This window comes from Rhinopithecus roxellana, chromosome 15 (genome assembly GCF_007565055.1).
Source record: "Rhinopithecus roxellana isolate Shanxi Qingling chromosome 15, ASM756505v1, whole genome shotgun sequence".
NCBI classification, from domain to species: Eukaryota; Metazoa; Chordata; class Mammalia; order Primates; family Cercopithecidae; genus Rhinopithecus; species Rhinopithecus roxellana.
The window spans coordinates 17,915,583-17,943,569 of record NC_044563.1 but is presented as its reverse complement, the minus strand read 5'-3'; the positions used below and the strand labels follow the sequence as shown (position 1 = coordinate 17,943,569).

The following is a 27,987-nucleotide window of genomic DNA, read 5'->3' as shown; positions in this document are numbered from 1 at the left end:
ATCCCAGCTACTCGGGAGGCTGAGATAGAAGAATCACTTGAAACCGGGAGGAGCAGGTAGAGTTAGCCGAGATTGTACTACTGCACTCTAGCCTGAGCAACAGAGCCTGACTCTGTCTCCAAAAAAATTAAAAAAAAAAAGCTGTTTGTGTTAATATGCTATAGGCTTATTATTGTTATTTTAAATGAATTAATGTTTAAATTTTCTGTTTTAAATTCAAATATAGTAACATTTTGAAAGTGGTCCACTTGTCCTATAGAACTGATGTTTATGGCTTCTTTGAATAAACATAGAAATTGACCCTCCCAGTCTTAAAATTTGAGCACTCACCTGTCATGATTGTCTGTCCAACCACCTGCTTCCTACTGACCAATTCCTTTTCCTTAGCCCTCCCTAATTCCCATTTTCCCACACATGGTTACATTTCTTCCCTGCTATAAAAACCCCCAATTTTAGTCGGTCAGGGAGATGAATTTGAGACTCATCTCCCATCTCCTCAGCTTCAGCACCCGATTAAAGCCTTGTTCCCTGGCAATACTCGTAGTCTCAGTGATCAGCTTTCTGTGTGGCAAGCAATAGGACCTACATCAAACCCCTGGAGTTTCAGTAACAATTTGATAGATATATCCTACCTAAAGCTCAATGAAATCCTCAATTATTTTTAAAAGTGTAAAGACATCCTGAAACCAAAAAGTTTGAGAATTACAGTTCTAGGTAAACAAAACAGTCTGTATTGAGGCCCAGAGATAAGAGAAGGCACTGCGGGCCAGGAGCGGTGGCTCACGCCTGTAATCCCAGCACCTTGGGAGGCCGAGGTGGGCAGATGACCAGGTCAGCAGATCAAGACCATCCTGGCTAACCTGGTGAAACTCCGTCTCTACTAAAAATACAAAAAATTAGTCGGGCGTGGTGGCAGGCGCCTGTAGTTCCAGTCACTCGGGAGGCTAAGGCAGGAGAATGACGTGAACCCGGAGGCGGAGCTTGCAGTGAGCCCAGATCGCGCCACTGCACTCCAGCCTGGGAGACACAGCGAGACTCCATCTCAAAAAAAAAAAAAAAAAAAAAGAGAGAGAGAGAGAGAGAAGGCACTGTGAATTCTGGAACTGTACATTGCTCGGCATAGCTGGAAAAAACAGTTCTATGGAAGAATTGCGCTAGGTGGAGGGAAAAAAGCTGTCATATCACAAGGTTTGTATGCCATGCTAACATGGGGAGTTAGTGAAAGATTTTAACCAGATCCAATTTAGGTTTTAGAAAGATAGCACTGATAGAAATAAAGAGAAAGAATTGAAGGTAACGAGACCAGACAGAAAATTGCTGAGTCATCCAATAAAAATCTATACTTTTCCTTTTTCTTAGAGGGATAATAGGTTATTATTTATTATTTTAATTATACATTTAAAAATAATTGGTGTTTTAGCATGGTCAAGCAGTTATCTTTTCTAAATTTACAAATTTCTTAAACTATGGTCTAGCTATGACCAACTTCAAACAAACTACATTCATTCCTAATATCTTTTTTTTTTGAGACAGAGTCTCACTCTGTTGCCCAGGATGGAGTGCAGTGGCGTGATCTCAGCTCACTGCAACCTTTATCTCCAGGGTTCAAACGATTCTCATGCCTCAGCCTCCCAAGCAGCTGGGATTACAGGTGTGTGCACCACACCCAGTTAATTTTTTTTTGTATTTTTAGTATAGACGGGTTTCACCATGTTGGCCAGGCTGGTCTTGAACTCCTGGCCTCAGATGATCTGCCCATCTAGGCCTCCTCGCACCCGGCCCCTAATATCTTTTTTAAAGTCTCTTTTATATCTTGCAGTTAAATATATCAGATTAAATGTGTTTTCTTTTTTCCCTCCAAAACCTCTGCTAAAATATCACTGAAGGGATTTTTAAAAGACTTAAACCCTACTACCTGATCATCTCAAAAGATGTGGAAAAACTACTAGACAAAGTCTAACATCCTTTCATGAAAAAAAAAACTAAAACTAAACAAACTGGGAATAAAAGGGAACTTCCTCAACCTGATAAAGAATGTCTACAAAACCCCTACAGTTAACACTATACTTGATGGCAAAAGACAAAATGTGCTTTCCTCCTATCGGTAACAACACAAAGATGCCCAGTTTTGCCAATTCGACTCAACATTGTATTGCAGGTTCTAACCAGCACAATTAGGCAAGAAAAAAAAAAAAAAAGCATCCGGACTGGAAAGGAAGATCTACTTGCAGATGACATTATCTGGTATAAAAAATCCTAAGAAATCTAAGAAACTATTAGAGCTAATATACTAGTTCAGCAATGTTGCAAGATACAAGATCATTTTTCCTTTTTGGTCAGGGTCTCACTCCCGTTGCCCAGGCTGGAGGGCAGTAGTGTGAACATGGCTCACGGCAGCCTCAGCTTCCCAGATTCAGGTGATTCTCCCACCTTAGCTTCCTGAGTAGCTGGGACTACAGGTAAGCACCACCACGCCCAGGTAATTTTTTATATTTTTAGTAGAGATGAGGTTTTGCCATGTTGCCCAGGCTGGCACTATATTTCTATATAGGAGCAATGAACAATTCAAAGGTGAAATAGAGAAAACAGTGCTAACTATAATAATATAAAAATGAAATACTTAAGAACACATTTAACAAAGAAGTATAAGACTTATACAATGAAAACTATAGAACACTGTTGAAAGAAATTAAAGGCCTAAATAATAGGAAAGATACTTCATGTTCATAAGTTGTTAGACTTAATATTGTTAACATGGCACACTCCACAAACTGACCTACAAATTCAATACGGTCCCTATCAAAATCCCAGCTGGCTTTTTGGAGAGAAATTGACATGCTGATCCTAAAATTCATAAGGAAATGCAAAAGACCCAGAATAACCAAAACAATCTCAAAAAAGAAGAACAAAGTTGTAGGATTCACATTCCCAATTTCAAAACTTATTCGAAGCTACAGTAACCAAGACTGTGTGGTACTGGCATAAGGCAGACATAGAAACCAATGAAACAGAATTGAGAGTCTAGAAATAACCCTTATATTTTATAGCAAATTGATTTTTGACATACGTGCCTGATATGGTTTGGCTGTGTCCCCACCCAAATCTCATCTTGAACTGCAGCTCCCATAATCCCCACGTGTCATGGAAGGGACCCAGTGGGGGAATCATGGGGGTGATTACCTCTATGTTGTTCTTGTGATAGTGGGAGAGTTCTCACAAGAGCTGATGGTTTTATAGGGGACTTTTCTCCCTTTTGCTCAGCACTTCTCCTTGCTCCTGCCATGTGAAGAACATGTTTGCTTCCTCTTCTGCCATGATTGTAAGCTTCCTGAGGTCTCCCCAGTCATGCTGAACTGTGAGTCAATTAAACCTCTTACCTATATAAATTATTCAGTCTCAGGTATGTCTTTATAGTAGTGTGAGAATGAACTAATACAGTGCCAAAAACACTCAATGGGGAAAGAACAGTATTTTTTTTTTAAATGGTGCTGGGACAAGTGGATACTCATATGTAAAAAAATGATTTTGGACTCCTACCTCAAGCCATATTAAAAATTAACTCAAAATGGATCAAAGACCTAAATGTAAAAGCTAATACTATAAAACTCTTAGAATAAAAAATAGGTACAAAGTTTTGTGAACTTGGTTTAGGTAACCATTTCTTAGATATAACACCTAAAGCATAAATATCCAAAGAAAAAATAAATGGACTTCATCAAAATTAAAAACTGTACTACAAAGGACACTATCAAGAAAGTAAAAAGACAACCCACAAGATGGGAGAAAATATTTGCAAATCATATATCTATAAGGGTCTAGTATCCAGAATATGTAAATACTGTTACAATTCAACAATCCAGATCTGAACTGCCATCTTAACTTCAACCCAATTAAAAAGAGGCAAAAAGGCCGGGCGTGGTGGCTCACACCTGTAATCTCAGCACTTTGGGAGGCCGAGGCGGGCGGATCATGAGGTCAGGAGATTGAGACCATCCTGGCTAACACGGTGAAACCCCGTCTCTACTAAAAATACAAAACATTAGGCACGCATAGTGGCGGGCGCCTGTAGTCCCAGCTACTCGGGAGGCTGAGGCAGGAGAATGGCGTGAACCCAGGAGGTGGAGCTTGCAGTGAGCCGAGATTGCGCCACTGCACTCCAGCCTGGGCGACAGAGTGAGACACTGTCTCAAAAAAACAAAACAAAACAAAAAAAGAGGCAAAAGATTTGAGTAGACATTTCTCCAAGAAGACAAACCCTTAGCCAAAAACACATGAAAAGACACTCAACATCATTAATCATTAGGGAAATGCAAGACAAACCCACAGTGAGATACTACTTCACATGCACTAGGATGGCTATAACAAAAAAGACAACAACAAGTATTGGAAAAGATATGGAGAAATTAGAACCCTCAGACATTGCTGATGGGTAAAACAGAGCAGCTGCTTTGAAAAAGTTTGACAATCCTTTAAAAAGTTAAAGAGTTACCAAATGACCTAGAAATTCCACACTTAGGTATATGCCTAAAAGAAATGAAAAAAGGTGTTTGAACAAAAACTTGTATACAGATGTTCCCAGCAGTATTTTCATAACATCCAAGTGGTGAAAATAATCCAAAGGTCCATCAAGTGATGAATGAATAAACAAAATGTGATGTACACATACAATCAAAAAATATTATTTAGCCACAACAGGAATGAAGTGCTGAAATACACTACAACATTGATGAATTTTTTTTTTTTTTTTTTTTTTTTTTTGAGACAGAGTTTCACTCTTGTTGCCCAGGCTGGAGTGCAGTGGCATGATCTTGGCTCACTGCAACCTCTGCCTACTGGATTCAAGCAATTCTCCTGCCTCAGCCTCCTGAGTTGCTAAGAGTGATCGCCACCACGCCTGGCTAATTTTTTGTATTTTTAGTAGAGACGGGGTTTCACCATGTTGGTCAGGCTGGTCTCGAACTCCTGACCTCAGGTCATCTACCCACCTTGGCCTCCCAAAGTGCTGGGTAAGCCACCGCGCCTGGCAAACATTGATGAATTTTAAAAACATGCTAAGTGAAATAAGCCAGACACAACAGACCCCGTATTGTATAATAATTGTCATTTGTATACAATATCTAGAATAGGCAAATTCATAGAGACAGAAATTAGAGTAGTGATTGCCAGGGGTTGCGGGGAAGGTAAAATGGGAGTGACTGCTAATTGGTATGGAGTTTCTTTATGGGGTAATAAAAATGTTCTGCAATTATATCATGGTGGTAGTTACACAACCTTGTGAGTACACGAAAAAAATCCCAGGCACTGTGGGGTCATGCATAGTATACTAAAAAATCCCACCTACACAGGAAACTGAGGCAAGAGAGTCACTTGAGCCCAGGAGTTCAAGATCAGCCTGGGCAATATATTGAGACTCTGTGTCTTTAAAAAAATTATTTAGGCCCAGCGCAGTGGCTCATGCCTATAATCCCAGCACTTTGGGAGACCGAGGTGGGCAGCCTGCCTGAAGTCGGGCGTTCAAGACCAGCCTGGCCAGCATGGTGAAACCCTGTCTCTATTAAAAATACAAAAATTAGCCAGGTGTGGTGGCGTGTGCCTGTAATCCCAGCTACTTGGGAAGCTAAGGCAGAAGAATTGCTTGAACCCATGAGGTGGAGGTTGCAGTGAGTTGAGATCACACCATTGCAGTCCAGCCTGGGCTACAGAGCAAGACTGCATCTCAAAAAAAAAAAAAAAAAAGGTTATTTAAACCCCACTGAATTGGTATGTTAAACATATCTCAGAAAAAGAAGACAGATTTATAAAAATAGAGTCGATGGCAGCAGATAAGAAATGTTAAAAATTTTGGAAAATGGAAATTAGACACACAACTTACTGTACGAACAGAAAAAAAGCTAAAACTTAAGTGGCTAAACTGAGAAAAGAGGACAAAAAACAAGCACACCCACTTATACAACATCAGAAAGGCTTAGGAACAGTAGGTATCAGGTACCTCTAAAGCCGTGGGAGTAAGTAAAGGTAAAAACAGAAAATCGGGTTAAAAGTCTACATAAGAAGCAGTTATATTTCTAGATCCTCTTCCCAACCTTGTATAGTAAAGTTACTACTCCTCCTCCACCCGGGTTTAAAATTAAAGGTTTATTCTCTACTGAGAAGTTGAATCAGAAGGATGTTGAACTTGGGAACACCAAGAACAGTGTGAAGACAGAGATGCCCTACTAAAAAGAGGAATATTACATAAAACTCTACATATTGATCTGTAAGACCCTTTCCTAAACAAGTAGCTTCAAAAACTTGAGAAAAGTCTCTATATGAAACACACATTTAAAAACTGGAAAAAAGAACTCAGGAGAAAAAGAAAATGTAGAAGACATTCATGTGCAAAAAAAAAAACAACAACAACAACAAAAAAGAAACTCTACAATTAATATTCTCAGAAAGGCAAGATAAAATCTTATATTTAGTAATTCAAAATTTTTTACAATGGAGTAGAAATTTAAATCATCAAATCTACCATAGTACATGAATTTTTTATGTCAACTTCACTGGGCTAAGGGATGCCCAGATAGCTGGTAAAACATCATTTCTGGTTGTTTGTGAGAGACTTTCTGGTAGAGACTAGCCTTTGAATGAGTAGATTGAGTAAAGAAGATTCACCTTCAGCAATGTGGGTGGGCACCATCTAACCCAATGAGGGCCCACACAGAACAAAAGGCAGAGGGGAAAGGCAAATTCTCCCCCTCATCTTGCCCTGGGACACCAAGACTTCTGGTTCTCAGGCTTTCAGACTCTGGAACTTATACCAGCACAATGCTCCTCCTCACCCCTACCTTCTCAAGCCTATGAACTCAGACTGAACTACACCACTGGCTTTCCTGGTTCTCTACCTTGCAGGCACAAATGGTGGGACTTCTCAGCCTCCATAGTCATGTCAGCCAATTCCCATAATAAATCTATATGGCTGGCCCTTTAACAAAGTGGGACCTGGGTATAGTGACTCACGCCTGTAACCCCAGCACTTTGGGAGGTCAAAGAGGGAGGAATGCTTGAACCCAGGAGTTCAAGACCAGCCTGGACAATATAGCGAGACTCTATCTCTGTAAAAAGAAAATAAAAAATATCTGCATATAACTTTGGACTCCCCCAAAACATAACTATTAATAGCCAATATGTGACTGGAAGCCTTACCAATAACATAAACAGTCAATTAGCACATATTTTGTATATGTATTATATACTGTATTCTTACAATAAAATAAGCTAGGGAAAAGAAAATGTTATTAAGAAAATTATGGGGCCAGGCGTGGTGGCTCATGCCTATAATCCCAACACTGTGGGAGGCCAAGGCAGGAGAATCACTTGAAGCCAGGAGTTCAAGAACAGCCTGGAAAACAAAGCAAGATCCCATCTCTACAATAATAATAATTTAAAATTAAAAAAAAAAGAAAATCAAGAGGAAGAGCAAATATATTTACTGCTCATTAAGTGGAAGTACATCACTCATTATAAAGGTCTTCATCCTCGTTTTCACTGTGAGTAGGCTGAGGAGGTAGAAATGGAGGGGGTTGATCTTACTGTCTCAAAGGTGGCAAAGAAAATCTGTGTATAAGTAGACCACACAATATAAATCCGTGTTGTTCAAGGGTCAGCTGTATATCTATATAGCTATGTATCTAGGTCTTTACATATCCTATTAGTTCAGTTTTTCTGGGGAACCCTGGCTAATACAATAGATATTTTTGATATTCAACAAAAGGATTGGAAAGGTTAAGGATATTCATATAATATGTAACAATCAAAAAAGACAGAAAAGAGAAAAACAAGAAAAATTAGAGCACAAATCCGTAAGTCCAATGTCTAAGTAACAATAGTTCCAGAGATAGAACACAGATGAGACAATATTGAACACATAATTCAAGAAAACTTCTCAGAACTGATATACATGAATTTCTACACTGAAAGGATCTCAAGACAATGAAATAAGATCCACACCAATGTATAACCACATGAAATATCACAAATCAGAATGGCATTAGATCACTCAATAGCAATACAGAAAGCTAAAAGATAGGGGAGAAATGCTTTAAAAATTCTAAGGGAAAATTATCTCCAACACAGAATTTTATACCTATCTAAACTATCAATCAAGTGTAAGGGTAGTATAAAGTCATTTTCAGAAACAGAAGATTCCCCAAAATTTTACTTTGCATGCACCCTTTCTCAGAAAGCTACTAGAGGATGCAATCTAATAAAAAGAAGGAGCATGTAAGGAAAAAGGAAGACATAGGCTTTTGGAAATATGCACTATGTATAACTTACTTAAGCAAGGCAAGTAATACCCATGATAAGGATGAAGGATTTAGAGAGCAGCCAGGCCAGACTGGAGCAGGGGAACCAGTTAGATGAAGGAGTACTTCAGAAAAGTTATCTTGAAGAAAAGAAATTGAAACTGAGAGGATGCTTGATGTGTCTGAACTGACCTTAGGCTATAAAGTCTGTGGATGAATCAAGGACAAGTTCATAGAAAACCATGCACAAAAGGAAAGGCAATTATTAATTGCAGGAAAATGAAAAAAAGTGCAAAAAGGAGAAATGTAATCATAGTATACTATATTTTACATATATATGTTGTATACTATTATACATATATACTATGTATACATATATACATATATATAATTTTCATAGTCATAATAAACACTGAATATTGATTTAACCAAAAATTATAATAATTTTTTGGAAGACTAGAAAGAAGGGAAATTGAGTAGTATAAGAGACCTAAATCCTCATCTTCTATAATACAAAGTCATTAAGTAATATCTAAAATGGAAAAATCAAGAAGAGCAATTTAAGCATGTTATTTTAAAATATGCAGCAAAAAAAATTGTTTTTAATGGTGAAAAATCTGAAAATGGCCTCCTCTGAGGAATGAGACTTCGAGGTGAGAAGGTTGTGATGTAGGGGGTACTGCTTTTTTTTGTTATAACTCTTATAGACCCATTTGATTTTTAAAATTCTATAGTTAAGAAAAATAAACATCAAAAACTTTAAATCCAGCAATTCTTTGGACTTTCTTCAATGGAAGAAGTGGAATTTTGCAGTCTCTGGATTCTCCCTCTTCTTTTTCATTTTTATTTTATTTTATTTTATTTTATTTTATTTTATTTTATTTTATTTTTTTCAAGACAGAGTCTCACTGTGTTGCCCGGGCTGGAGTGCAGTGGCACGATCTCGGCTCACTGCCACCTCTGCCTCCGGAGTTCAAGCAATTCTCCTGCTTCAGTGACCTGGATAGCCGGAATTATAGGTACCTGCCACCACACCCAACCAATTTTTGTATTTTTAGTAGAAATGGGGTTTCACCATGTTGGCCAGGCTGGTCTCGAACTCCTGATCTCAAGTGATCCACCAGCCTCAGCCTCCCAAAGTGCTAGGATTACAGGCATGAGCCACCGCATCCAGCCAGATCTCCCTCTTCTTATCCATTATTTGTGACATCATGTTTTCCTAAAAGAGTTTTTCAACTGTTTCTTCTAATTATTATTTTGTAATGCTTTTGTATTTTTTTCTTTTACCAATTTCCATAGTCATCTTTGCTCCTGTTAGCATTCTTAGTTACTTCTTTTTAAAAAATGATTTATGCAGCCTTACTTCACATACTTTAATGCAGCTCAGATTACTTGTACTTGGCCCTAGTTGAGCTATCTTTCTTCTTTCCCCCCGTAGCTAATACAGACTTTCTTCGCTCTCCTCAAGCCTTTTACTTCTGCTTCCCTAACTCTAAGAAGATAATCTTGATTCTTAATTCAGACAATGAAGAGGTCATCAGCTAAAGAACAACAACTTCTAGTTCCATTTCTAAGTTTAACCATGTCCTTCATCATCCTTACTTCCTACCTTGTTCTTCAAATACAATTATGCCATGTGAAGCTATTTTAAGACCACCTTAAGACCTGATTTCTCACTTGGGAATTCTTCCTAATTGAGAAAATTCTTACTTATGAATTGCTTTCAAATATGGTAAAATGTCTGTCAATATTACATGTAATAATGAAAGTTGACATTATATTGTTTTATACACACATAATAAAACATCTACCCACCCTTTAGGGTTGATAAATTTTTTTTTTAGGTCTCAAATATTTTCAAAGATCCCATAACAGTTTGTAGGTTAGGCAACACACAAACAGTGCCTTCTGGATAAATATGGTCCTGACTCCCACCTCCAAAATAGCCTTGCACCTCTGCCTTTGATCCTAAATTTCCTTGCACTTCTAAAAATGTTCCATCAAGTATTCATCATCCTTTCCTTCCCTTGGATCTTCCCTCTCTCCCTGTACAATGGTTCCTTTCCCTTCAGCCTAAAAACATACTCAAGTTTCTCCCATCTAAAAACTAAAAACAATAAACTCTCTCTTCCTCCTCTTGCTATCACCCCCTCTCTTCCTTTCCCTAATTGGTCAAACTTCTTGAAACGAATTTAGTCTATTCTCAACACCTTCACCCTCCCATTTACTCTTCAATCCAGCAAAATCAGGCATCTTGCCACACTACTCCATAGAAACCTCCCTTAATGCCACTAACAACCTGTTTTGCAGCCCTTATCTTTTTTGACCTCTCTGAGGCATCTGGTATCATTGAACACTTCCTCCATCTTGAAACTCTCCACCCCCACATCCCCAGTGTCTGCGGCACTGCCTTTTTCTTACTCTCCTCCTAAATCTCTTACCAATCACTTTCCAGTCTAGGAGGATATATATCTTTCTTTATTGTAAAACTAGCTCTCTGGAAAGAAGATTTTGGCTTCTACAATGGGTCTCTAACTCATAATAGAAAAAAAAATTATTTAGCAGCAAAGTTACCTCCAACGCCCAGCAACAAACCAATTATAAAGAACTAAAAATTCTAAAATTACATTCTCTCACTAAGGTGAACGACTCACTAGAGTATAGAAAGGAACTATTCTGATTATTGGAAATGTTTACAAACGACAGGAAGTGACACAGAGAAATGACAGGCAACATAAAGTTAAGAAAGAAAATAATAACCATTGTAAAAAGGGAACAACTAAGCTCAGCGACAGGGACCAGGGATAAAATAACTTTGTACTGGGGCTGGGTGCGGTGGCTCACACCTGTAATCCCAGCACTTTGGGAGGCCAAGGTGGGTGGATCACAAGGTGAGGAGATCGAGATCATCCTGGCTAACACGGTGAAACCCTGTCTCTACAAAAAAAAATACAAAAAATTAGCCAGGTGTGGTGGCGGGCGCCTGTAGTCCCAGATGCTCGGGAGGCTGAGGCAGTAGAGTGGTGTAAACCCAGGAGGCAGAGCTTGCAGTGAGCCAAGATCGGGCCACTACACTCCAGCCTGGGCGACAGAGCAAGACACTGTCTCAAAAAACAAACAAAAAAAACTTTGTACTTCAAGAGGCAGAGGTACAGGAGAAAAACCAAATACTGACCAGCATATCTGTGCTTCACCTGTGAATAAGGGCAAGCCGCTACTAACAATACAACTTGCCTTGAATAGGGGAGATGTTCTGCACCGCATATACTAGGTATGACAGCTTCCTGTTTGTGTCCCGCCAAAAATATGCTGCCATTCTTCTTGCACACGATTGTCCATTAGACTCAAATTCCCTGCCTCATTGGCAGTTAGCAGGGACCTTATTAAGTTCTCACCTATGAAATATGAGCGGCCGGGCGCGGTGGCTCAAGCCTGTAATCCCAGCACTTTGGGAGGCCGAGACGGGCGGATCACGAGGTCAGGAGATCAAGACCATCCTGGCTAACCCGGTGAAACCCCGTCTCTACTAAAAAATACAAAAAACTAGCCGGGCGAGGTGGCGGGCGCCTGTAGTCCCAGCTACTCGGGAGGCTGAGGCAGGAGAATGGCGTAAACCCGGGAGGCGGAGCTTGCAGTGAGCTGAGATCCGGCCACTGCACTCAGCCCGGGAGACAGAGCGAGACTCCGTCTCAAAAAAAAAAAAAAAAAAAAAAAAAAAAAGAAATATGAGCACAAGGGATGTTTGCATCTTCAGCTTCACTTGCCTAAAAGGTCCTTGCCCTGGATTCACTGCTTCCCCTTTTGCTGGCTAGAAATGGCTACAATTGAGGCAGCCTTGGAAACCATGTGTTTCATTGACTGCTCTGCTAGCTGAAATCCAGTGATGACTTCCTAAAGCAGACCCTGCCTTTCACATCCTGGATTTGAATTAAGAAAGAAAGAAAGTGCTTTCTTGTATGAGCCATTGCACTGGGAGGGTGGGGGAGTTAAGTGGTGGAGTTTTTTGTTTTGTTTTGTTTTTATAACACCAGCTCAGCCCTCACCCTAATACCCTGAGAGACTAGGAGCACCAAACCACCTGAAGTGCCAAACCTCAGTAGACCTCAACAGCTTACTGACTCAGTAGGAAACATTAGTCTGGAGAGAAGGGAATGGTAAGTACTGGTGGGGGAGCAGGGAGATGTCTTCTTATTAATTAATAGCTATAAATTAGAATTTAACTAACACTGAATGGCACCTAAACCACTTAATTTCAAATTAGAAGAATTAGAATCAAATCATAGCTTCACTAACTGCTGTCTATATAAATGGAAAATTTACGTAAGTTCTTTGAGCCCCCATTTCTTCTCATGCATAATAAAAATAACATTCCTCCTCATGGGTAAATGTTATAACATATTTATAGCACAATATAATAAATTAGGTCTAAAATAATGACACTACCTCACCAAGAAAATGTTAAATTATCTTCTATATATTAAAACAATCTGGCAGGGTATGGTGGCTCATGCCTGTAATCTCAGCACCATGGGAGGCCAAGGTGGGTGGATCACTTGAGCCCAGGAGTTGGAGACCAGCCTGGGCAACATAATAAACAAAGAATTTAAAAATTAGCTAGGCATAGTGGCACACACCTATAGTCCCAGCTATCTGGGAGGCTGAGGTGGGAGGATCACCTGAGCCCAGGAGGTCGAGGCTACAGTGAGCTGTGATCATGCCACTGCATTCCAACCTAGATGACAGAGTGAGACCTTGTCTCAAAAAAAAAAAAAAAAAAGAGTCTAAGGAATATATCATATATTCTGTAGAATTTTCTACTGAATTTAAGTTCTGACACTTAAATTGTTATTGAACTGAATGGGAAAGAAGGCCCTTAGAAATTACAAAACCTGAAAGAAAGTGGCTAACAATACTGGCTTTAAAGTCACATAAACTTCATTTAAACTTCAGCTCCAGACATACTAGCTCAGTGACCTTGGACAAGTTATATAACTTAAATGCCAGTTTCCTCAAAGAAAAGTGGGATCAGCCTGGTGTCTACCTGCTGTGAGAACTGAACGAGACTGCTGTCTCCTTCAGTCTTCCTGAATATGAGAATGACTCTAGATGGCATATGAAGAACACCTATTTGAAAACAGTTTCCGGGCCAGGCGTGGTGGCTCACGCCTGTAATCCCAGCGCTTTGGGGGCCAAGGTGGGTGGATCATGAGGTCAGGAGTTCAAGACCAGCCTGGCCAAGAGACCAGCCTGGCCAATATGGTGAAACCCCGTCTCTACTAAAAATACAAAAATTAGCCAGCTGTGATGGTGGGCACCTGTAATCCCAGCTACTCCGGAGGCTGAGGCAGAAGAACTGCTTGAACCCAGAAGGTGGAGGTTGCAGTGAGTGGAGATCATGCCATTGCACTCCGGACTGGGCAACAAAGCAAGACTTCAACTCAAAAAAAAAAAAAAAAAAGAAAGAAAACAGTTTCCACTTAAAACAGTATTCAGGCAGCTGTACTACTTAAAAGTTGAAATATTATCTCTGTATTTAAAAATATATATATATGAGACACGATCCCTGCCTAAGGGATTAGAATTTAAAAGAAAAAGTCTTTAGGCCGGGCACGGTGGCTCACGCCTGTAATCCCAGCACTTTGGGAGGCCAAGGCGGGCACATCATGGCAGATCACGAGGTCAAGAGATCAAGACCATCCTGGCTAACACAGTGAAACCCCGTCACTACTAAAAATACAAAAAAATCAGCGGGGCGAGGTGGCGGGCGCCTGTAGTCCCAGCTACTTGGAAGGCTGAGGCAGGAAAATGGCATGAACTCAGGAGGTGGAGCTTGCAGTGAGCCGAGATCGCGCCACTGCACTCCAGCCTGGGCAACAGAGCAAGACGCCATCTTAAAAAAAAGAAAAAAAAAAAAAGGAAAAGTCTTTCCCCTTTTTGTGTCACCTAATAGCAAATGAAATCTGGGAAATGAAGTTACCCAAATACTACTAATTGTAATTGAAATCAAAGGATTAAATTCTGAACAACCAAAGCTGTTTTTAATTACTTGGCTAAGTTTGAGGACTTTCCAGTTGAAAAGCTTGATGTCAGGTCCTTCAGTAATAGCTATTTTCAGGCTGGGCATGATGGCTCATGCTTGTAATCCCAGCATTTGGGGAGGCCGAGGCAGGTGGATCACGTGAGATCAGGAGTTTGAGACCAGCCTGGCTAACATGGCGAAACCCCCATCTCTACTAAAAATACAAAAATTAGCCAGGCATGGTAGCAAGCACCTGTAATTCCAGCTACTCAGGAGGCTGAGGCATGAGAATTGCATGAACCCAGGAGGCAGAGGTTGCAGTGAGCTGAGATTGCACCATTATACTCCAGCCTGGGTGATGGAGCAAAACTCTGTCTCAAAAAAAAAAAAAAAAAAAAAAATTTATCTTACCATCCCAGGAAAGATAAGAAAAAATTTATAATGTGAGACAAATTCAACCACTTCTTTTCCTTCTAAGTGTGCTTCTCATTTAGAAATACAATATCAAAAATAAATATTTATTGGAAGAACAAAGGTCAAAACAGTCCCTATGTTCAGGCATAGTAATGAAGATTAGCAAGACTCCAAAGGCTATTTGTAAATACAACCTTGAAAAGAAAAAAGGCAAGGCTGTTCTCCCTGAAGATTTAACCTATCTTTTGCCTGTACATTCACGATTCTTTACCATGCCAACCCTTGAAAGGAAGGCAAAGACCGTACACGCGAGACTTTAGAAGACAATCATGTTTCTAAACAGCAGGTCTGGTGGTTTACAGACTATCAAGAAAGACAATCAATTTTAGGTTTCATTAAATAGTTTACTCTTAAGATACTGACATATATTAATTAATTCATCCTCTCAACCCTCTGTGAGGTAGCTTTTATCAACTCCATTTGTTGGGGAAATTTGATCAAGGAGAATAATAACAGTGTTTTCTATTTACAAAATACCTTCCCTATAAAGAACTCCACAAGTTTATCTTCTCAATCATCTTTCTTTCCTGTGAGGTAGGTGGCAATATTACCTTTCCACTTTTATAGGTGAAATGCTGTGGCTCAAGGAGCTTAATGACTTCACATGATAGCCTGTATTTTATCCACTAACTAGAATGTACTGCTTGAGATTAACACTAGACCATGGACTCAAGGCTTAACTGCACATAACTGACATGTGGAGCTTCTAGTTTTCTCTATAGCCATCTTTCAATGTGTCGCATTCCAAAAAGGACTGGAATCACGCTTGCTGTTTAAGCTCATGTGTTCTCTGTTTATGAAGTTTATTGTTACCATTTCTCTAAATTGGACTACTTAAGTTTCATAGAGGTGCCCAAGGGCTAAATTATGTTTTGTTTACTGTCTGTGTACTAGCATTATAAATGATGTCATGAGGAATGTACAAAACTCTTAGACAAAGCAGCAGGGCCAGTAAAAGCAGCTCTCTTGGGGAAGAGTACATTTCTTCTTTCCTTTATTTTATTTTATTTTATTTTTTTAAGTAGCCATCACACAAAAAGATGACTCATTAAGCCCAAAAGAGGGGACAATGCCATGTAAGCGCTTCTTATGCAGCCTTCCACAAAGAGACCTGAGTGGCAGCATAAGGCATCCTCTTCTGTCCATTTTCCTCCAGGCAGAATGTGCATTTGTGTGGCTACATACACAATTATAATCTCCTCTGAAAGGCAATTCCTTCCATATGACAGGCTGAACAGTGGCCTGAGTGCTAGATTCATGTTGCCCAAGCAGTTAACATGCTGAAATACCAGACACATTTAATCTCTCCTTTCTGAAAAACTAAGATGGGACAGAAGAGGCAAAGCTGGAAAGAACTCCACACAGAGAGAAAGGAGGCCAGCCCAAGTGCCCAAACTCACTTTCTCATGGGCTGAACTTCTTTGTGTGTTGCCTACTTATGTGTCAATTTGCAGGACTTTGGGGCATGAGAACCACAGAGCCGACCGGTTCTGGCAGCCTCTCCATTTGACAAGCAAAGCCGAAGACATGTGGCCTTTCATATATCTTACATTCAAAAGTGATATTGTTTCAAACATGCCTATTTTAAAATATAGAATTTTCCCATTTAGAACAGGCCTTTGTAAGTTGGCCACAGGAGGAGTTCTGCCACGTTAATTTAAAGGAGGGGGAAAAAAGTGGCAATGGGCCCTAATGCAGCTCTATCCCTGCCAGATGCCTCTGTTTATTTTGGGCCAATGGGACTGCCCCAGGTGAGAGAGGTCTGAATTTAAAAAACACCTGATATGAAGTCGTGGGGCACAAGCAGATTTCTGTCTGAGATTACAGAAACTGAAGCTTGTGTTTTATCACAATTACCTGTAATCTCAGGGCTAGATAATAGTATTAAGGAGACCTTGAGTTACACAATAGGACAGCTAGAAAAAAGGCTCTTACTTTCTCCAAAGAACAGTACTTTAAAAGCTAATTGAATGAAGAAAAAGAACAGGCTCTGAAAGTGCCGTCTCAAACAATATTTACTTTTACTAGGTTCCTGCTAATCAAACAAAACTTAGTCAAAAGCTTTCCATGAAAAAAATACATTTGATGATTTCAGCAGTAATTGCTTTGTTTAAAGAAAGGTGCTTAAGAAAAAACATAGCTAGTGGGATCAGTAATTTGGTAAGTTCAGATGTGTTTGGGAAAATCCCTTCTCTCTTTGATAAATCATTAAAATTCTGCTCAGATAAATGTGTTTTGACTTGAAATTCCAATCATAGAATGAGCTATTTCCTAAGGCCCCTAGGGAAGTAGTGTAAGGGTGATCCCAGCACAGAAAGAGGACCCAGGGATTAGTTTACAAGGGTAATTCCAGTCTTAATCAAAGCATATCACTCTGTCCAACTAAAGGACAGGATCTCATTGAGATGCTCCAAAATTGTAGAAAATCTCCTTCCTTTTTAAAATACTGCTTTTACAAAATGGATTAAATTTTAGTGTTATGTAATCCAAACACAGAAACTATGGTATCAACCAAGAAATTAACCTTAGGTATAATCAGAATTAAAACCGAAAAGATCCACAGCAGATTTAATCAGTCATCCTTTTTCATTCATGGAAGGGGGGAAAAGCATAGTTTCTCTCACATGTTAGGAATTCAGTAACTATTTGTTGAACTGGATTCCTTTCTCCCATTTATTTTAAAGTTTATTCTGTTACTTAAAGTACACCATTCATTCAACAATTGAGCACTTCACTTGGGCCAAGCATTGTGCTAGATTTTAGAGAGAAAAAGCCTGCCCTCATGGCTCACATTCTAATAAGAAACAGACAGCCGGGTGCCGTGGCTCACGCCTGTAATCCTAGCACTTTGGGAGGCCGAGGCAGGTGGATTGCTTGAGCTCAGGAGTTCAAGACCAGCCTGGGCAACATGCTGAAACCCTGTCTCTGCTAAAATACAAAAAATTAGCCAAGCATGATGGCACACGCCTGTAATCCCAGCTACTAGGGAGGCTGAGACAGGAGAATTGCTTGAACCTGGGAGGCGGAGGTTGCAGTGAGCTGAGATCGTGCCATTGCACCCCAGCCTAGGTGACAGAGCGAGACTCTGTCTCAAAAAAAAAAAAAAAAAAAAAAAAGAAACAGATAATAACCAAGTATACAAGTAGATAAACAAGTGCTATGAAGGACATAAATAGGATGATGAACCAGAAATGTCTCTTCTGCTCTACTATTATTTTTAAAACTTAATTTATCTACTCAGCCTCCTAGAATTATTCATTTAGCATATATTGCATTTGTGCAAATAAAAGTGATCCCCAACTTCTGAATAGCATTTGGAATAAAGATTTTAACATTACTTGAATATAATTATAATAAACAAAGTCAAAACTTTTAAAGCTATCTTAAAACCCCCAAATAACATTGAAATCTCTCTGCAATTTACTTTGGAGAAATGGGGGTAGGCAAGGGTTGGGAACAACATGCCTTAGAACTTACTTGCTTTTTTCCCCCCAACAAAAAGATATTTATTTATTACATGTATTAAATAGGTTACAGAATCTTTGGAAAAGGAAAATAATCTAGATTGACCTTCCAGGAACAACTCCCAAAAGGCCCATTCCACAACTAGGCTACCAAGGGAACTGCTGTCCCTTCGATGACTAAGAAGATGCTGACCAAACTGGGTAAAGGCCAAAATAGCTGCTGGCTCTAGAACCAGACAGCTCACATACTCTCTACTTATTACACTGTCCTTTTATGTTATGGTCATTTATGAATATGTCCCATCTACTGTGTAAGTTTCCTGGCGGAGAGATGCTTTATATTCATATATTCATGCCTGGCTTTATATAGAGAAGGTATTCAGGGAGGAAGAAAAGGAAGGAGAAGGGTAGGGGGAGGAAAAAGGAAAGAAAGAGGTGACTTCGTGAACGTGTTCACAATTATTTTATGTATTTATTTATTATTATTTTGAGACAGATTCTTGCTCTGTCGCCCAGGCTGGAGTACACTGGCATCGTGATCTTGGCTCACTGCAACCTCTGCCTCCCGGGTTCACGCGATTCTCTTGCCTCAGCCTCCCAAGTAGCTGGGACTCCAGGTGCGCACCAGCTATTGAGCCCAGCTATTTTTCATATTTTTAGTAGAGACAGGGTTTTGCCATGTTGGCCAAGCTGGTCTCAAACTCCTGACCTCAAGTGATCCGCCCACCTCGGCCTCCCAAAATGCTGGGATTACAGGCATGAGCTATCGCACCTGGCCCATAATCATTTCAAAGTTTTATGTGTTATAAACCTAGTTTCCAAAGATTTAGGAAGTCAGTGTAACACCTATTTTATTTCATTTCCTTTCTGCAGCAACCAAACACTTTAAGGCCCTAAGAGAATTTCTGCTAACTTACTGTAAACGACAATATTTCCTAGCATAGAATTGGGTTTGGAAGGCTCACTAGTTATATTCTAATAAAAATAAGTTTATCAGGATTCATTCACAATCAAAAAATAAAATGTATCTGGCAGTCAGACAAGTAAATATCACATGCTGTATCGGCAAATACAAAAAAAATTAAGATTAGCAACACTTATCTTCCACATAGAAGGGGTCCTATGTCAGAACCTTTGCCAAGGCCTAAAGAAATTGTATTAATCTCATGGCTGGAAGAGACTATATCAGTAACTGTTAGATGTTGTCTTAGCTCAGATACTGTGAGAAGCAGACCAAAACAGGATCAGACATGTGAGAGATGTACTGGGGGAAACGCCCATGATAGAAAATGGGAAGGAAGCCGGAGGAGTCTAGGAGAGCTAAGAGATCAAATGCAGGTGTGACCCTAGTAAAGGAGGGAGAAGGGAGAATGAGGGACTTAGCAGTGTGCAGTGAGTCTTTAAGCCAAAGTCACCCACCAGAGAAGTAAAACATCTCATAGAAGTGGGTCTGTCCTGCCCAGTCATTGACTAGGAGCAGTCTGTGGAAAGTGTGACCTCAGTGTGAACAAGGCGTTAGATTCAGAGCTGGGGTCAGGAGTCAATTACCCTTCCCTCCCTACAGTAGGAGATCTGAGAGGCACGCATTCGTGATTGCCACCAGATGTTTACATATTTGCACAAAAACGGTAATAACACTAGCAGCTAATATTTATTGAGCACCTACGCAGGTGCTCTAACAGGATAAATGCTTTCATATATGAGGTAAGTACAATTTTTTTTTTTTTTTAAGACGGAGTCTCACTCTGTCACCCAGGCTAGAGTGCAGTGGTGAGATCTCAGCTCACTGCAGCCTCCTCCTCCCGGGTTCAAGCAATTCTCATGTCTCAGCCTCCTGAGTAGCTGGGACTACAGGCACACACCCCCAACGCCCTGCTAATTTTTGCATTTTTAGTAGAGACGGGGTTTCACCATTTTGGCCAGGCTGGTCTTGAACTCCTGACCTCAGGTGACCCAACCGCCTTGGCCTCCCAAAGTGCTGGGATTATAGGCATGAGCCACCGTGCCTGGCCTTTTTAAAATTTTTTGAGAAAGGGTCTCACTGTGTCACCCAGGCTGGAGTGCAGTGGCATGAAAACAGCTCATTGCAGCCTTGACCCCCGGGCTCAAGGCATCCTCCCACCCCTGCCTCCTGAGTAACTAGGACTACAGGTGCATGCTGTCGCACTCAGCTAGTTTTTTATTTTTTTATTTTTAGTAGAGACAAAGTCTCAGTATGTCCCATAGGTCTCAAACTCCTGGGCTCAAGCAATCCTCCCTCCTTGGCCTCCCACAGTGCTGGGAATATAGGCGTGAGCCACCACGACAGTACTATTATTACCCACATTTTGGAGATGTGGAAACTAAGGCACAGAAATGTTAAGTAATTTCTTCTAGGTCTTACAGCTACCCAAAGTACAAAGATGATTGTCAATAAAATTCTCCCAAATGGTAGAAGTTATCTTCCTCATTGCCTGCCTCTGAGAGATGAGGCCAGTGGCAAGAAGAAATTGGAATTTTACCATTCTCTGATCCATCCTCATTCCTCAGATGCCTCCTCATGGCAGAAATGTTAAATGAAGACACTGGAATCACTTGACCTTACTCCAGGATCCACATATAGGTCTACACAATAGTTGGAGCCTCACTTTGGGAGTTGCTCAAAGTATTTATAGCATAGAGTTTAACCATGTGGACTTGAATTAGACTGCTGGGTTAGAATTCTAGATCCACCACTTACTGACTTGTTATTTGGTATCTTTGTGTGTCATTTCCTCATCTGCCAAATGGAGATAACAACTGAAACTATCTTCATATGCATCAATATATGTAAAGCATTTAAAATGGTACCTGGTACAGAGTAAGTTCTTAATAAGTCTGGTTGCTTTTGTTAGCTACTCATGTTTGGGGTACCCTAAGGTCAGATTATTCTATTCCATTTCACATATACGTATGAATTAAGTGTGGGAGAGTATACAGTGATAGAAGGTAGACAATGATAAAAGGTAGACAATGACAGAAGGTCGACAATGATAAGTAAAATACAATTCTTGTTCCCAAGAAACTTATTTGCAAGAGCCCCATCCTTAATAAGGAAGCAAGAATTACTGCCGTTTGAACCAATAGGGTTTTTTTGGTTTGTTTTTATCTTTTTAGTGAAGAGGAGAAAACACAAGCTGTGGAATCTGACAAACCTGGGTTTGAACCCCTGCTTTACTAGGCATCATTGCCTGTGTGACCTTGTGCAAATCAATTAGCCTTTCTAAGCCTCAGCTTCCTTCTTTATAGAATGACAAGATGATATTAATAACTACTAATTGGGACTAGTAAGAATACCCACTTCATATGGTAGTTGTGAAAATTAAATGAGACAAACCACAGTGCCAGGCATATAGGAAGAGTTCAAAAACTATAGCTTAAAAAAAAACTGGCCGGGTGCGGTGGCTCAAGCCTGTAATCCCAGCACTTTGGGAGGCCGAGACGGGCGGATCACAAGGTCAGGAGATCGAGACCATCCTGGCTAATACGGTGAAACCCCGTCTCTACTAAAGAATACAAAAAACTAGCCGGGCGACGAGGCGGGCACCTGTAGTCCCAGCTACTTGGGAGGCGGAGGCAGGAGAATGGCGTGAACCTGGGAGGCGGAGCTTGCAGTGAGCTGAGATCCGGCCACCGCACTCCAGCCTGGGCGACAGAGCCAGACTCCGTCTCAAAAAAAAAACAAAAAACAAACAAAAAAAAAAAAACAAAAAAAACAAAAAAAAAAAAACTACCCAATTTACTGTAATTCTTCTAAATGTCTAGTCCCCAAAGGAGAAAGGCCATCTTTGATTTCTAGAGTTATCTATTATGCTAACCCACTATCAGCCGTAGTGAGAATAAGCAGGTTCCATGGAAAAGAAGAGGCAACTTGGAGCGTGAGTGAAAGCATGCACCTTACCAAATTAGGTGGAGTGAAAAACTCAGGTCAGCATGTAGGTGGTAGGTTTGGCAAACCTGGGACCAGAACAGGCTGCCCTTTGGCTCTAGAGAGCTAGCCACACCCAACCAGATACACAGACACACCTCCAGCCTCTGGCAGAAGCTTCCACTAAGTAGGTTTCATAAGGCTGGAAATCTTCTGCGGGTCCTGCGCAAAGGGTCTCTACTTATTTCATCTCCTTACCAGACTCTCCTTTCTCTCTTCAGGCCTAGGCATTAACACAATTTTTATCACTACATTCTGATGACTACAGACATTAACATAATTAAGCTATTCTTTAGTGATGATCTTATGATCTTAAGCCATGCAAGGCCATGATTACAGGTTCCTAATCTACAAAGTCAGTGGGGAAAGGATCAGTTTACCCAACATGATAAAAGATTGATTTCTTCACTAATAGTCAGAAAGGCAAATATAATCCCTAGCTAGCAGGGAGAAAGGGATATCTCTAGATATTCATTGGATAGGTATCCCTGTAATTACACCATAATCCTAAAGAGAGGTCTCTAGATACACTAACCAAGGGGAACTCAACTTTAGCTTTTGGGTTTCACTGAATGCCTAGGGCTTTCCAGTCTGCAGTTTTGTTTCTCTGTAAGTATAGTCTTCTTTAGGCCTACACATAATTTATAAAACAAAAACAAATTGAAAAACCACAGGTATTTAAAAATTTAAATCAGGAAATATTTAATTAATCTATTAATCTATTCTCTAGGGAGTGGTTTTAAGCAGTCATTAGATTGAGGGTGAATAGGTTGGCCGGGCACGGTGGCTCACGCCTGTAATCCCAGCACTTTGGGAGGCCGAGGTGGGTGGATAAACTGAGGTCAGGAGTTCAAGACCAGCCTGGCAAACCTGGTAAAACTCTGTCTCTACTAAAAATATAAAAATTAGCTGGGCATGGTGGCAGGCGCCTGTAATCCCAGCTACTTGGGAGGCTGAGGCATGAGAATCACTTGAACCCTGGAGGCAGAGGTTGCAGTGAACTGAGATCATGCCATTGCACTCCAGCCTGGGTGACACAGCAAGACTCTGTCTCGAAAAAAAAAGATTGAGGGTGAATAGGTCAAAGCAGCATGCTTCTAAGACAGACCAAATTGTAATAGGCAAGGATAGTTCTCAACTAAAGACAAACGCATTTCAGCAGAGTGATACGGTTTGATGAACCAGGAGAAGCCAGTGAGTGGTGTGACTATGCTGAGGGCAGTATGAATGTCTAGTCAGTGGTTAGGACAAGGAATTAAGACACTTAAATATGAAACAAAGCATGAAGAAGCATTTGTATAGGATTCAAGTATTAGGTGGTTGGTTGGACTTCACAAACATTGAAGCTTCTTCAACCAACCTGAGACTCTGATTCTGTTTGTAGATTCATTCTCAACACTACTACTGAATTGACCTTCCTGAAAAAGCCATTTATGAAGAGACCACCAACTTCTATTCACCAAAGCACTAATATGCCAAATATGCCAAGCCTTTGGGACATAAAATTCAAACAGCAAACACCCAAGGAATTGAACAATGAACTAGGGTTTTCAAATATTTCATATATTCATTGAGTACTGGGTAAATAAAATACACAAAATCTTTGGAAAAAGTCTAGGCATTGCTTGACATTGATATTGTTATTCATTAAATAAAAAATTGTCTGTGATATCAGTATCCCCTTTTAGCTGATTAATGGATGTGGTCACTGTCTTAAGCTCTCTATATGTGTGTGTGCATATATATATATTTTATATATACATGTTCATGTATATATGTGTGTATATATAGCTTTCAAAAACCAATCAACCCTTAAACTTGGTAAAAAGACACTTGACTTCATTTAAAAATACACATTAAATCTACTCTGAGACTATTTGTCACTTAGATTGAAAAAAATCCAAGTTTGATGCATTGTGTTGTCAGGACAGTGGGGAAACAGGCATTCTCTTTCATTGCTGGTGGCAAAATGGTATAACACTTATGAAGGGCAATCTGGCAATATCTATCAATACTTCAATGCATATGCCCTTGATCCATCAGTTCTACTTTGTGGAACTTATTCTTGCCAGGCCTAAAAAATATTTTGAATCAAGTTTCCATATTACCAACCTTAAAAAATATTTTAAAATTAATTTTTAAAATAAATTAAACAAAATTTAAAACAGAGTTGTTTTTCATTTAAAAAGATGTTGGTCGGGCGCAGTGGCTCACCCCTGTAATCCCAGCAGTTTGGGAGGCCGAGGTGGGTGGATCACCGGAGGTCAGGAGTTCAAGATCAGCCTGACCAACATGGAGAAACCCGTCACTACTAAAAATGTAAAATTAGCCGGGTGTGGTGGCGCATGCCTGTAATCCCAGGTACTAGGTAGGCTGAGGCAGAAGAATCACTTGAACCCGGGAGGCGGAGGTTGCAGTGAGCCCAGATCGCGTCATTGCACTCCAGCCTAGGCAACAAGAGTGAAACTCCATCTCCAAAAAAAAAAAAAAAAAGATGTAAGCCAGGTGCAGTGACTCACACCTGTAATCTCAGCACTTTGGAAGGCCACAATAAGAGGCTTACTTGAGCCCTGGAGTTCAAGATCAACCTGGACAACATAGTGAGACTCTTTCTCTACAAAAAATTAAAAAATTAACCAGGGGTAGTGGCATGTGCCTGTAGTCCTAGCTACTTGAGAGGCTGAGGTAGGAGGATCACTTGAGACCGGAGGTTGAGGTTGCAGTGAGCCGTGATAGTGCCACTGCACTCCAGCCTAAGTGACAGTGCAAGACACTGTCTCAAAAAAAAAAAAAAGAAAAAAAAAGATGTGCATCGTACATCCATACAATGGAATTATTATTCAGCAATAAAAAGAAATGAGCTATCATGCCACAGAAAGACATGGTGGAAACTTAAATGCTTACTGCTAAGTTAAAGAAGCCCATCTGAAAAATTTACACACTGTATGACTCCAACTACATGACATTCTGGAAAAGGCAAAACTTTAGAGACAATAAGATCAGTGGTTGGCAAGGCTGCAGGGGGAGGGAGAAGGATCAATAGGTGGAGCACAGAGGATTTTTTAGGACAGTGAAACTATTCTGTATAATGGAATGGTGAATCTATGACATTATGCATTTATCAAAACCCACAGAACTGAACGACACAAAGAAGTAACCCTAATTATTATATATTATATATTATATGCAATAATAATACGTCCATATTAGTTTATCCAGTGTAACAAATGTACCACACTAATGCAAGACATAAATAATAGGGGAAACTGTGAGTGAGGGAGACCCAAGATATATGGGAACTCGCTGTACTATCTGCTCAATTTTCTGTAAACTTAAAACTTCTCGCATGTGCGGTGGCTCACTCCTGTAATCCCAGCACTTTGGGAGGCCTGAGGCGGGCGGATCACGAGGTCAGGAGATTGAGACCATCCTGGCTAACACGGTGAAACCCCCTCTCTACTAAACACACAAAAAATTAGCGGGGCGAGGTGGCGGGTGCCTGTAGTCCCAGCTACTCGGGAGGCTGAGGCAGGAGAATGGCGTGAACCCGGGAGGCAGAGCTTGCAGTGGGCCAAGATCGCCGCCACTGCACTCCAGCCTGGGCGACAGTCAGACTCCTTCTCAAAAAAAAAAAAAAAATGTGTATTGTGTGCATATGTGTGTGTGTACATATCCATGCGTATGTGTGCCTTTTTTCATTCATTAAATGCGTTACACACTAAAGATGCTCAACAAAATACTACATATACAGTCTTAGCTCAAGAGCTAAGTCAATATCTCAAGTTCTGTTGGAGTGGGCAAATCCGGTTCTGATCCTAGTGCTACCATTTTCTAGCTGTGTGGCCTAACTTACACAAGATATCTCTTCAGCCCCAGTTTCTCCACCTGCAAAACTGGAAGAAAACACGGTAATTCCTCCTAGGGCAGGTAAGAAATTCAAATGAAGAATAATGCATGTAAAATGTTTAGCACAGTGCCTAATGAAAAAGAAAAGCTCGACATGTTCGCTGCCGCCGCAATGGTAAGACAGTTATTCACGGAATGAATGACTGATCTGGCACTTGAGGCTCCAAGGTTATTCTTACTCCACCAACAGCATGTCAATAATACCCCAACAGGGCCCCAAATCCTCAACTCCAACCTGACCCACTTTGAACACAATCCACATTGCCTGAGTTCCAGCCCCTACACTTCAAACAATTCCTTACTTCCCAGGTGCTTTTCTCCTTCCTGCTCGGCCTTACAGGTTCAGGCCCTAGAACCCCCGTCTCTCCGCCCCTCCCCATATCACCCGGACTCGACCCCACTCAGACCCCGCCTCCGCCCCCGCCTCCTCCCAGACCCCGGCCTAATTCGTCTGCAAGTCTTTCCCTCCCCAAAGTTGAAGGGGGGTTCCTACCCAGATACTCGTAGTCCGGTAGGGCTAGGCGCTCCGGACTCAGCATCCTTTGACCCGGGTGGCTTCAAAGCTCCAGCTCTCAGACTTCCGGAACCCAGGTTGCCGTCTCTCTCCGTTGCCATGGCACCCACGCGGCGGAAAGGGGACGGGAGCTGGAGGAGGTGTCACACAAACAGTCTCCGTGTCTCAAAGTGGAACTGGCCACTCAAGTTCCGGGGGCAGTCGCTTCACGACGGTCCAGGTTTCTTTGGACTCCCATTCTTGAAGACTTGGTTTTAGAGGAATCTGAGATGAAGAATTCTTTTGAATCCGTTATGTTTCCCGGTGTCGAAGAATTGCTGTCAGCCGCCCATATACGCAGTTTCTGAATTTCATAAGTATCCCTGCTTTTATACACTGTTTATCCTAACTCAATAATAGCCCCCGCCCTTTGGCCCCCGTAAACACTTAGTATCCCATTACCTATTTTTATCTCTTTGGTATTTACTATCTTAAATTGCTACAAAGTGCTTAGGTATCTTTATACCCTGGCTGCTTCTAGAGGTCAGAGATGTGTCTTTTCTGCCTACGACAACTGGACACACAAAAGGTGCTCATTAACTCCTCTGAGATAATTGCCATTTCTTCTCAATTCTCACTCCGTTGCCCAGGCTGGATTGCAGTGGCATGATCTGGGTTCATTGCAACCAGCGCCTCCTGGGTTCAAATGATTCTCCTGCCTCAGCCTCCGGAGTAGCTGGGATTACAGGCGCCCACCACTACGCCTGGCTAATTTTTTGTGTTTTTAGTAGAGAGGGGGTTTCACCATGTTGGCCAGGCTGGTCTCGAACTCTTGACCTCAGGTGATCCGCCCGCCTCAGGCTTCCCAAAGTGCTGGGATTACAGGCGTGAGGCACTGCCGCCCGGCCTCAATTCCTTTTTATCTTTGGTTCTTCTTTCTATTCCTAGCCCTTACTATTTGGTACCTTCCCAGGCGTCTTTCCTTTTTCCTACCAAGACATTTCTCTTCTTGAGGGGGAGGGGCTGCAGAAACGACATCACCAATTAGATTTTTTTCCCCATATGCCCAATTGCTCACTTCTCCTTTAAGAGAATATTCTTTGGTTTTCAAGTTCCCAAATACTTTTTTGTCCCTCCCTACTCCTGACAACAGGTCAGAGATCGGTAGCACTCGACACAGTTCAGTCATAGCAGAAAAAGCCACTCTGTCCTCACTTTTTTGGTGCCCTCCCCCTCCAACAAGGTGAGGTTTGTGAAAAAGAGACAAAGAAAACAAAATCAAGCTATCAAAGGAATGACTGGGAAACCAGTAGACCACCTACACTGGGAGGAAAAGGAAAGAGGAGGTTCTTCTCTTTGTGTTCCAAGTGGCCTATTCTTAGCCTCCTCCAGCAAGGAGC

The 27,987-nt window shown here is 40.9% G+C and overlaps 1 protein-coding gene across 4 annotated transcripts in view; it reads right to left on the bottom strand.

The window, feature by feature from the left end:
- Positions 1 to 26,780, bottom strand: part of C15H11orf49 (chromosome 15 C11orf49 homolog) — a 228,049-nt gene extending 201,269 nt beyond the window's left edge. For all 4 annotated transcript variants that reach the window (XM_010371092.2, XM_030918979.1, XM_010371091.2 and 1 more), the window contains exon 1: positions 26,588 to 26,780. In XM_010371092.2, coding sequence (XP_010369394.1) covers positions 26,588 to 26,633 — 46 coding nt within the window. In that variant the 5' untranslated portion in view covers positions 26,634 to 26,780. The remainder of the gene's footprint in view (positions 1 to 26,587) is intronic.
- Between the last annotated feature and the right edge of the window lie 1,207 nt (positions 26,781 to 27,987).